At 37.2% G+C, this 12,605-nt stretch overlaps 1 protein-coding gene across 1 annotated transcript; it reads right to left on the reverse strand.

Annotated features, from left to right (window-relative positions):
* Window positions 1-722: 722 nt before the first annotated feature.
* Window positions 723-2,146, reverse strand: LOC136239038 (uncharacterized). Its single transcript, XM_066029776.1, has 2 exons — window positions 1,982-2,146; window positions 723-1,498 (listed from the first exon to the last, which is right to left on the reverse strand). The coding sequence occupies exons 1-2, from the start codon at window positions 2,045-2,047 to the stop codon at window positions 896-898; spliced, it is 669 nt and encodes a 222-aa protein (XP_065885848.1). The 5' UTR covers window positions 2,048-2,146; the 3' UTR covers window positions 723-895.
* Window positions 2,147-12,605: the final 10,459 nt, after the last annotated feature.

Here is a 12,605-nt window from a genome sequence, read left to right on the forward strand (position 1 = left end):
ACAGTCAGTATATGCAGTGAAATACTAGCAGTCATTAAATTTAAAATTTCAAACAATATAGTACGAACTTATATAGGAGCATAATACATTCATGATGGAGATGCATAATAGAGAAACTTGGGTAGCTCCTGACAGTATTGTGGACAAAATATTGAACACATCTGACTCGGGTCTGGATCTTTTGGGTTTGATTTATAACATTCTATAGACCAAGTTTAACCTTTAAAAACTGCTGTAGTCATTTAGGTGTTTTGTGGTTTATCAATGTGTACATGTATATTATACATTTAATTTGAAAACTGAAAGAATTAGGGTAGGTACATATCTTATTAGCCTAGTTTACTGATTCCAATTGTAGTGCTCCATAAATTCTACTTGTGCATATCACTAAAATGCTTACAATAATTATATACATACAAGTCGTCAGTTACCTTTAACCTCTTGCCCCATATATTTCACTATATTCATATTATGCAGAATCAAATAATATATTATCATGCATACTGTGCTACTACTGAGTTACTAGTTGTCTGGGAATCAAGTAATCCTGGTCTGGGATTTTGTTTGCTTCAGTGTCAAGTTTCTGGTAATTTGGAGACTGTGGTATTCAAGCATGATTATTTCTTCAGCTCAATAGTGTAACACTATACTGCTGTGCCTTATATAAAATTTATTGATGCAATTGTTATATGGAATAAGGTGACTAACTATAACTATGAGCATCACTCATTATTATTTGTTCAATTTAGGGCATGATCATTGCATACAAGATTCTATGTAAACATACATATCGTCATACTGCACATTGCAAAATCACATGCACATACCAATAATAACACTACTAAAACAATGTCACTACTTTTCTACACAATGTCAGATAATGTCAAGATCAAAATTAAGGTTCAAAGTTAATATCCAGAGTAATATACCTAAAGTTGTATCTTTCTCCAGTATTGTCAGCATAGATATCCAGATAAAGTTGCTTGCCCACAGCTAAACTGGCATTATAAAACCCTGCATTGGTGTAGCTTCCTTCATCTTCTGTGGCAGTAAAGCAGATTCCTGTTTGTTGACTACTACTGATCAGGAAATTATACGTCTGGGGATATCGATTATCATCATCAATTGATGGCCCATAATGCCACACTTTTCGGTTGGTAAGTGTAGAACCTGGTGTTCCTCGGGCATGGATACATGGTTCATTACGGTTGTAGTTTTTGCAGTCCACAACATTGAAGCCAATGCCTACAGATGTATCAGAGAGAAGTGCCCAAAAGTCGCTATCTTGTGTGTCTCCATACTTTGGGTAAACACCAATGAAGATATCTGCAAGCACATTCTGTTGATAGGTCCCAAGGTACACATGGAATAGTCGTAGGTATGGTTTGGCAGAACTTCCGCTGTTGTAACACTCTACTGCATCACCGTTTGAATTAATGTAACAGACAGGTGCCATATTGCCATGAGTAGCCAACCTCTGAGGTGTATACAGTATTTCCTGTTAGCAAAACACATCATAGTCTATAGCTATATAGATGTAGTTGTACTGTTAGTGTACCTTACAGGGGCGGATCTAGGATTTATAAAAGGGGGGGGGGGCTAACTCAAGGTGCTAATCTCTTGGGTAGAAGTGTGCGAAGCATACTTCCCAGCATGCAAAGCATGCTGGAACTAGGGGGGTCTGGGGGCATGCCCCCAAGGTTTTGGGGGTTAGAAAGCTTAGACTACAGTGAAAATTCTAGACCTCCAATACATTTTGAGCAAGTCCACGACAAAAGTAAAATTATTGATTACTCAACCTCGAAACTTTTTCCCCCTGAAATATTTAGGCTATACGGTATAACCTATATAGCAGTCTATAATATTATCTAGGCTATAGATATCAATTCCAGCATTTGTCAACACAGAAAAAGTACCGCAATTTTCCAGGATTAGCTGGCTAGATGACAATGCAGTTAAATGGTTTACAAGATAAGCTAACCTTTGCGTCAATTGCAGCTGCAGCCGCTATAATCAGTAACAGGCATATCTGCTTGAAGTTGGCCATTTTATGCGAGCGCGGTAGTATAGCAAGTAGAACGTATTAAATAGCTAGTACGTAGAGAAGCTGCAAAACTACTCTGATTTGAGCTCTGATTTGCACTTCAATTTCTGAAAGTGACTACAGAGCAGTGGCTACACAGCAGCTTATATATCAGAGAGACCGCATAAGACCGGCAGTTATAGGATACGTAGACCCTTGCAACACGGGTACGTCACTGCTTTTGACACCCCGTCACCATGGCTCTTTGAGGTTGAATGTGCATGGCAGGGAAGCCATGATTCGCTAACTAATTAGTCTCGCGTGGCCAGACCGCTTTTTCTCGGCACGGCGCTTATCAATTGCATTATAAGCGCCTGATTCGTATAATGCAATCGATAAGCCCAGAAGATGGCATAGACTTGTTGAACTAAGTTATTAATTAAGGTTGTTTTGTAGTTAAGGTAGCTAGTTTTGTAGTTAAAGTACTTAGTTTGGTAGTTAAGCTAGTTAGAATTTTTTTTTCTTTTCTTTTTTTTTTCATTGTTAACGATAATGATAGCTAATATAAATAAACACTTAAACAGTGGGCAGAGAGGCAAACTCTGCCCAGTCCTGGGATGATGGTATATTGTTGCCATTACAGAAGCAGCATTGCCACGTTGAACATCAATGGCAACCTTCTAGTCATTAAGTCTAAGTCCTTGAAACTAGGTTAGGTAATCCTAAGGCTGCAGCACATGTTGTTGTAGACCTTCAGTGCTGGTCACTGTAAAGTGTTAATAATAAAATAATAAAAAATTGAGTGGCCCTATCGATAAGCGTCCCGACTTCCATTCCTAAGAATAATAAACCTACTCCTTGGTGGTCCAAAAACCTCTCTAAAGCCATTAAAGCTAAGCAAATTTCCTTTACCAAATATAAACATTCCAAATCAAGATCTGATTATGCCACCTATGCAGCAAAACGCAATGATATCAAATGTAAGATACGATCCGCTAGAAATTCTTATGAACTGTCCCTGTTAGACAAGCTACGTTCTAATCCAAAAGCACTGTACAGTTACATCAAGTCTAAACTACCTCCGTTACATACTCGTGATTCCATAAAATTCTTATCATTAAACATTCAAAGTATTACAAGTAAGAAAGAATCATTTTGGGAACTTCTGGAACATGAAAAACCTGATGTTATCTGCTTATGTGAAACTTGGCTGAACAATAACATTCTAAACAATGAAATTTTACCCCCTAATTACAACGTGTACCGATGTGATCGTGCTGATGGTTACGGTGGAGTTCTTATAGGAGTTACTTGTGACATTTTGTCTGATTTGATTGATGCATCTCCACATTTGGAAATTTGTTCTGTATCGCTTAAACTATCTAGTAATGTTAAGTTAATAGCTATCTGTGCATATAGGCCACCTCGTGCGGATGCAACATACCAAGCTAACTTGTGTAATTACATAATTGACATAGTTGATAAACATCCAGAGGAAACTGTATGTTGTTATGGTGATTTTAACTTACCAGACATCGACTGGGAAAACGGATCAGTTACATCTCACAGATACCCTCTCGAAATTAATGATCTTGCCTTAAACATGTCCACAGAATGTGGATTCTCACAACTGGTCAATTTTCCCACTCGAGGACCCAATACACTTGACTTATTTTTTACCTCCCACCCATCTCTTGTGGAACAGTGTATGCCACTGCCTGAAATTAGTGATCATTGTGCTATTTTGACTACCATGAAATTAACAATTACCTACCAAAAGTCTCTGGGCCACAAAGTTTATCTTTGGAAGCAAGCTAATTTACAAGAAATGAAGAAAAGTATGGTGGAGTTTTCCTCCAAACTTACACAAGATTATTCTATTGAAACACCTGTAGAAGTACTATGGTCACTATTTCATAACAAATTATTAAGTCTGTTAAACACATTTGTCCCATCAAAGATCAAACACACTAGCAACCGTAAGCTTTGGATAAATCATAAGATCAAACAGTTGAGAAGACATAAACAAAAGGCCTACAACAAGGCCAGACAAACGAATTTATCACTACACTGGACACAATTTAAAGACCTTAAAAGACAAATGCAAAGAGAATGTCGTAAGTCTTATAACAAGTATATGTCTGACATTATCCATGATTCATATGTAAATATTAAAAAGAAAAAGTTATTTAGTTTCATAAAATCCCTACGGAAAGACTATTGTGGTGTACCAACTTTACAAAAAGATGGACTTCGGCATGATGATAACCAAGCTAAAGCTAGTATTTTAAACCAGTATTTTTCCTCAGTTTTTAGTAATGATGAACATCTCCAACCACCCCCGGATATGGGGCCTAGCCCCTATCCAGATATATCTAATATTGAGATCTGTTGTGAAGGAATCACTTGCTTACTTAATGATCTAGACCCATCAAAATCCCATGGTCCTGATGAGGTACCTGCTAGATTACTGAAATCCATGGCTGCTGAAATTTCTCCTAGTTTGAAGCTGATATTCTCTGCTTCCCTTCATCAAGGTGCCATCCCACAAATTTGGAAACAGGCTATCGTGACACCCTTATTTAAAAAAGGTGATAGATCTAACCCCTCAAATTATCGACCAATATCACTTACGTGTATATGCTGTAAAGTTCTGGAACATATTGTACATACAAACATCATGTCTCACTTCTCTGACCACAGTGTACTCTCTGAATCCCAATTTGGATTTCGTAAGAATTATTCAGCTGAATTACAATTAATAAAAACATCTCATGATTTTGCTTCTAGCTTAAACAACAAAGGCCAAACTGATGCCATATTACTAGATTTTAGCAAGGCTTTTGACCGAGTACCGCATCACTTACTGCTCACAAAGCTTCAACATTATGGTGTAAGTGGTAACATCTTGAACTGGATTACTGACTTTTTGGACAGCCGTACTCAGCGTGTGGTATGTGGTGGTGTCACCTCTAAACCTATAAACGTAACTAGTGGCGTACCTCAGGGAAGTATGTTGGGACCATTATTATTTTTAGCATATATTAATGATATCACCACCAATTTATCATCTTCCTGTCGTTTATTCGCTGATGACTGTATTTTGTACAGAAAGATTGATACACCGGATGATGCTAAAATACTTCAAGAAGACTTGAGAAAACTGGAAATATGGGAAGAGACCTGGGGGATGAAATTCAATATAGAGAAATGCATGATATTAACAATCACATTAAAACATAATCCTTACATTACGGGATACACCCTCCATGGCAAAAAACTGAATCCTGTTGTAAATGCTAAATACTTGGGTATCAATTTTGATAGCAAGCTTACATTCAACCATCATGTGGACACTGTTTGCCAAAAAGCTAATAACACTTTAGCATTCTTACGAAGAAATCTGAAACACTGTAACCAAAGAGTTAAGCTAGATGCCTACAAGATATTTGTTCTACCAATTTTAAACTATGCTGCGACTAATTTGACACAATAAAACGAGCAGCACGCTTCTGAATAGCTTCTAGTTTATTGATGTAGTATTGCATGTGTGGGGACCAAACTCCGCAGATTAAGTAGTATATCACATATCCTAAATTCACTAAAGTTAAAATCCATAGTGTACCATCATACAAGGCTTCGTCTCTTGATGTTCTACAAGATTGTCAATCACCTAGTAGAGCTTCCTATCCCCAGTTATATTGTACATTCTACAAGATGTTTACGAGGAAACCAGGATAAATTTATCAAACCATCTGCTACTGTTGATGCATACAAATTTAGTTTTTACCCAAGATCAATTACCCTATGGAATCAACTACCAATCAATGATATTTTTTCCCTAAATGATTTTGATAGTATTCTTCAATCAACACTGACACATTCAATGAAAAACAGTAATTAATAATCTAAAGACATTGTTTTTATACTCAAATTTGTGAGTTTTACAATCATAAATATATATATATATATATATAAACAGAAGATTAGACCTAGTATTGGCCCATTGATAAAGAGTGATGGTTCTCTCACTACTGATGATCAGGAGGTTACTGAAACCCTAAACCAATTCTTTGAGTCAACATTTACCAAAGAAAATTTATCTAGTATGCCTGTTCCCTCCTTTGTGTCTGAAGATAGTATTTGTGATATTGACATAACAGAGTCAACAGTTCTTCAGAAGCTACTTGAGCTCAAGGTTAACAAAGCTCCTGGCCCAGATGGTATACACTCTTACGTCTTAAAAGCTTGTGCTAACACACTTTATGTACCTTTAACCATTCTGTATTCTCAATCCTTATCTAGTGGTGTCCTCCCTGATGAGTGGAAACAGGCACACGTTGTTCCTGTTTTTAAAAAGGGTCAAAGAAACCAAGCTTCCAACTACAGGCCAATTAGTTTGACATCTTTAGTTGTTAAGATCCTGGAATCTATTATACGTTCTGAATTGGTAACCTTTCTTGATGGGCAAGGCATACTTAATGGTGAGCAACACGGTTTTGTTAACAGGAAGTCTTGTTTTACTAACTTGTTATCAACTTTTGAAGAGTGGACTTCTGCTTTGGATCAAGGATTTGGCATTGATGTCATCAGTATTTCTAGACTACAGTAAGGCATTTGATTCTGTACCTCATCACAGATTGATCTCCAAGTTGGAAACATTTGGTGTTCGTGGTAATTTGTCTTTGTGGCTATCAAACTTTCTTTCCAACCGCTTCCAGAGAGTTGTGTTGAATGGTTACTTGTCGTCTTGGGCTCAGGTGGTGAGTGGAGTCCCCCAGGGGTCTGTTTTAGGGCCCTTGTTGTTTATATTATATGTTAATGACATCCCAGACCTTATTGAAAGTAGGTGGGGTCTATTCTACGGAACGGAACGGAACGGAACGGAACGGAACGGAACGGAATGATGGACTAAACTACGGAACGGAATGCTTTCTCAAATTGAAGCTTGCAGCTTACCATTGCTGTACAAGTTATCGGTGGCACTTCCAGCTGGTAAACAAACGTACCCCAAGAAAGATAAAACGAACTTAAGGATCGATTGTGGGTTCTTGCTGTTTATCTTCGGATGTATCAAGTATAGGGAACTTAAATGCATGACTTGTTTTTTGCTAATATGTGAGTTGTTTTTGCTTACTTTGACTTTAGAATGTACAATCTGGGGCTCAGCCTTTCTAATAGGCATAAATCCGGCAGTATGTAGCTACACTACAAAGGAAACAAGTATGGTGACAAGCTGAATCAACTCTGTCAGGCTAATCAGAATCTAAAGGAATTTTGTGCAGTGTGTGAGGAGCAAACATTCAGATACCTCAAGGAGGCTATATTGTGTGAACATCAATGATTCATTAACAGAATAGTGGACTACATAATGTCAGATATCTTAGCCTGAGTAGTGAGTTGAATCCAGGTGGGGTCTATTTTACAGAATCGAATGTTTTCTGAATCAAAACTTACAGCTTGTCTAGCCGCTATCATTGCTGAAGTTGCATTCATCAGTGGAACTTCCAGGAAATGGAATAGGATAATAATAAAATATTAATAGCTGTTTCATGCAGTGCATTGTTCTATTACCTGATATATCAAGCAGGTCTCTTCAATTCATTTATTGCATGACCAAGGCAAGTTTTGTTACTACAATATGCCTGATTATCCATTGGCAGACCATGTACAACTCCAAACTGATTTAGATAATCTAGCCAAATGGTGTGATGTGTGGCAACTGAAGTTCAATGTTACTAAATGTAAAGTGATTCACTTTGGTCGAGCCGCACACAGCTTTGGAGGCTATTATCTTAATGGCGTCTCATTGGACTCAGTTAATTGTCATAAGGACTTAGGTATTATATTTGATGTGAATTTAAAGTTCCACCAACACGCTTCTGAAGTAGCTATGAAAGCGAACAGGGTATTGGCTTGTATGAAAAGAAGCTTTATTGATTTGAATGAATTTGTACTATCACGGTTGTACAAATCAATGGTTCGACCAATATTAGAATACGGAAATGTAATTTGGGGACCCCATTATGTATTGGATTAACGTAAACTTGAGGGTGTGCAACGGCATGCTACAAAACTAGTACCATCTGTAAGAGACAAGTCTTACATAGATCGACTGACATCAATGAATTTACCATCTCTTTTGTACAGGCACAGACGTGGTGACTTAATATTTCTTTTCAAGATGTTGAACGATTACTTCAATTTGGATCACTCCAACTTTTTTACTTTCTCCCACAATACACAAACTAGAGGTCACACATATAAATTACTTAAGCCCCCTGCCCACCTTTCATGTCGGGTCAACTATTTTGGTACTAGAGTAATTAATGATTGGAACAATCTTACGAGTGATATTGTAGGAAATTCTTTATTAAATAATTTTAAATCAGTTGTAGATAATTACTTTTATGACTATAGATTTATGTTAATGTAATAATTATATTCATAGTTAATTTTTGTTTATTGCATCTAATTTATGTATGTGTATGTATGTAATTGAATGGGTGTACAGGCTTCTAAGCCTCAACCCAAATCACATCATAATCATAATACAGTAGCTGATTGGATGTCAGTTGCTTCTGGTGATCTTGAAAAGATAAATAGTTTAGAAGACCACTCAATTTCTTCAGTTTCAGAGTGTAATATCCAGAGAAATTAACTATAAAGTTACTGGTGACAGGAAAAGTCTAGGTGATCATGACTTTATTCAGTCTAATAAACAGAATATAGGGTTGATTGAGTGAGGTATCACTTGCAGAATGTTCAGACAACCAGCGATGAGATGCATGCATGGATTCATTGAATTTTTGTTACAGTTGGAGACATTAAATATCCAAAAGCAAACTGACTGTATAATATTAATTCACTTGCTTTATAGTTTCTCAATTTTGAGCCTGTATACAAATAATTAAATTTTTCTCAGTCCTAGAATAAGATGGGAGAGAAAATTTATCTTTGTTTACCTATACTGTACAACTTCAAAGGAAATGAAGAATAAAATTAGTAAAACCACAACAAGGTGAATTACAGATTTAAATACTAAATATGAATTAGAGCCTTTAGATAATTATTGTTCCAAAGCAAAATTGTAGATGGAAAAACAAGGATTGGTGAGATCTTGGTTATTTAATGACAGCGGTTGGAGATTAAAAGGGTGGTAACTTCTTGTTCTTGAATATGTTGCAAAGTGGAGGTACAAATCAAAATGGGATATCAATTTCATTATGAAAAATTTGTATACTTAAATAATCTAGCATTACTGTATTCATTTGTCCTCCACTTAAATATGCTACAACACTGTTGGTACATTGGCAGTCTACCTTGAAATCTCAACTCTAGAGTAGATCCAACACAGAGCAGCCCACACTGTAACAAATACATGTGATCCCACTGTAATTTCATGGACCATGCAGCTGGACTGGGAATCACTTGAAAATAGATGAACTGTTTTGTTTGAAGTGAAGCATGTGAAATGTTACACTTAAGAAATCCTAGGATTCTTAGGTGGTATGTAATTAATGTGAGTGTTCCATTTCCGGTCTGACTAGATGCATTGAAATTACACACACATCTTGGTCCAAATCACATTTGCCTGGTGGCTATGGGCATGGTTTCACATACATAGCTAGGCTTATAATTGAGATTTAGTTGATCTTGAAGTTTTGGCATTTGGCCTGATTCAAGGCTAGCAGTCAGACACATCCTTGAATTTGTGCAACAGAAAAATCAGTTCACTATTGAATACAGCATTAATCCACTGCACCGGCTGTTAATAACTCCATGCATACAATTCAGTGATGTTCGCAGAATATAGCCCCTTTGCGATCTGCCAAAATATTTGCTCCTCTCACACTGCACATTCTTCAAGTTTTAATTCAGCTGGCCCTTTCCTGTTACCAGTGTCTTCCTGCTTGCTTTATTTAGTGTACACTGACATATGACTTGAAAAGCCGGCCCAGACTGTTTTCTAAAGTCAAAATGAGCAAACCAGCTCACATAAAGTGCCCTTCTTGGTATATCCGTAGATGAACCAAGGGTGAACATCACTGATACAGCTCAGTAGTCATCCCACAATTAATACTTCGTTACTAATGACAACCAACAAGAACCCACAATCGATCCTTTAATTCTTTTTATCTTATGTTTAATCACCCACTGGAGGTGCCACTGATAACTCGTAAGGGCAGTTTCAGCAATGGTAAGTTGCAAGCTTCAATTTGAGAAAGCGTTCCGTTCCGTAGTTTAGTCCATCATTCCGTTCCGTTCCGTTCCGTTCCGTTCCGTAGAATAGTCCCCACCTTGAAAGTAATGTAAGAATGTTTGCTGATGATACAAAGCGCCGTGCCGAAATACGGAAATTCGAACGCAATCCGCTGTAGTCCATCATTCCTATCCCTTCCGTAGAATAGACCCCACCCATCTAAGCCACAAAGCCATGTAGAGTGTGAGACTGCGGACTTGAGTGTGTCAATTCGTGGTAGTTAGTAGCCCTAGCGTGCATGGCCAGACCGATTTTTCTCGACAGTGGGGTATATTGGCTGTTTCTGGATATAAAACTCATGAAATATTAATTATATATTTAGAAATATCCACGCTATATAGACTTAAATATAATTTTTTTTTTCCTTGCCATGCCCACTGCTGTCCACTGTTGGTCAGACATGTGGTCGCATGTTGTCCGAGGACACATAACACATAATATATAATTTGTTTGTAATCATGCATGTTTTCTCATCAATTATTAGTGATGGTTCTCTCTCTATAAATACAATTCTGTTGTCTAGTTCTCGTGGTTCCACTGGCCTGATCGTTGCTTACCGTCACCAACTCCAGTGTCCTCCACCCGTGCTCAACATCCTCTCAAGCTAACTCAATTGCAAACAAGAGTTGATGTGTACAAATACTCCTTCCTCCCTCGAACAATTATTCAATGGAACTCCCTTCAAATTCCTAACATCGACACAATAGATCTTGAAACATTTAAGAACGCTGTAAGTAATATAATATAATGTGTGATTGTAATGCTCATTAGCGTGTTGCCCCTAGTGGGCTTTGCTAATTAACAATAATAATAATAATAACTGGTCGGTTTATTGATGGCAATACGTGATACACAAAATGCACTGTATCGAAGAACACTAGTTGGAGCCAAACCTGTCCTTGACACTTTTATTGTCACCACTAATCATCTGGTTGGCTGAAATGTTAATTCTGTTGAGAAAAATCCACTTTTCATTTTTAGTTGTTTCTCGGGATCCAGCTCAACCTCAACTTGAACATGCTAAAGTATTCAACACACTTATGTTTTTTACGTAGTTATAGTCTACTTATAATAATGTTCTTTGTGACATGTACAACACTATGCTGTATGTATGCATGTAGTTGGATTAGATAGAAGATGCAGACTCTGTTTATATTTGGAGATACTTTACAATGGCAGATTCAGGATGGGGCATTTGGGGCAAATCCCCCCCTTCACCTTGTGGAGTAGCCATAGCTAGCTATTTCTTTTGATTAACATACTAAACTTCTAGCTATAGGTCATAAATATATCTATTACAAATTTACCAAAAACAATGCAAATCAGTCAAACTAGCTTTGAAATTGTCACCCAGCACCTTCGTGAGTATATACTTAGTGCCTCTAAAAATAATTATCGTATTTATTTATTGGACAACTATCATTATTATTATTATTATTTATTACAGGTAATTTATAAGGCTAAACAGCCTGTTACACCTGATCAACTGGTAAAAAAGTACAAGTAGACTAATAAAATACATTTATACATAGTGTTAGATGAATACTGGTCAATCAATCCCTGTAGGAACCTGCAAGGAGGCTAACAGAAAGCCTGTGAGGCAGGGAGTATTGCTGCTTTCAAGACATTAATAGCCTTTTATGTCACGTCTTCACAACCATCTGCAAAAGGCCAAAATGGCAAAATCAACAGTGAGACACTACTAAGAGGTGATTATTTGCTGCTTAAAAATGCAGCAACTAACAAGAGAATCTGGCTCTCCCCAACCACTTACAACTTAGTGTATTTGTGCCCCTCTCCTTGCCAGCTCCTGGATCCGCAGGGGCGTACGGAGGGGTGTTCCAGGAAACCCTTTTGGATTTTACACAGTACTTGAAACATTAAGAAATTGATACTTCAGGTTTCCAGAATCTGGAATCTGTCATGGAACAGGACACATTTTAAACTTTTATCTTAGTTAAATAATAGTTTCTAACATGATAGCAATACTTATAGCATTGTTCTGAATTGTGATTTTGGTGAAAAGATCGAGATACTCTAATAGAGCAGTCAGGCAATATAAACTACTCTAATATAACAGTCACTTAGCTGTAGTGGAAACCCCTTTTCAAAGTTCCTGCGTACGTCCCTGATCCGCCCCTTCTTTTGTATGGATATAAAGGACCTATACCAAAAAAACAGCCAAGCTGTAAAAAAGGGTATGGCTTCCAAGATTCCAAAATATGTGAATTCAAGGAGGTGGCCAAGAAATGGCGGCAATGATGCTTAGTTTAATAATTTGTTAAGCTGCTTTACTGTAGTTATACAGTCATACTGATA

The sequence above is a fragment of the Dysidea avara genome, chromosome 11 (assembly GCF_963678975.1).
Source record: "Dysidea avara chromosome 11, odDysAvar1.4, whole genome shotgun sequence".
Taxonomy (NCBI): domain Eukaryota; kingdom Metazoa; phylum Porifera; class Demospongiae; order Dictyoceratida; family Dysideidae; genus Dysidea; species Dysidea avara.

Bases quoted from the DNA above. Each gene is read 5' to 3' on its own strand.
- LOC136239038 (XM_066029776.1), bottom strand. From the start codon at position 2,047: ATGGCCAACTTCAAGCAGATATGCCTGTTACTGATTATAGCGGCTGCA. The intron at 1,499-1,981 runs GTTAGCTTATCT...TTTTGCTAACAG, and splicing joins CAGCTGCAATTGACGCAAAG to GAAATACTGTATACACCTCA.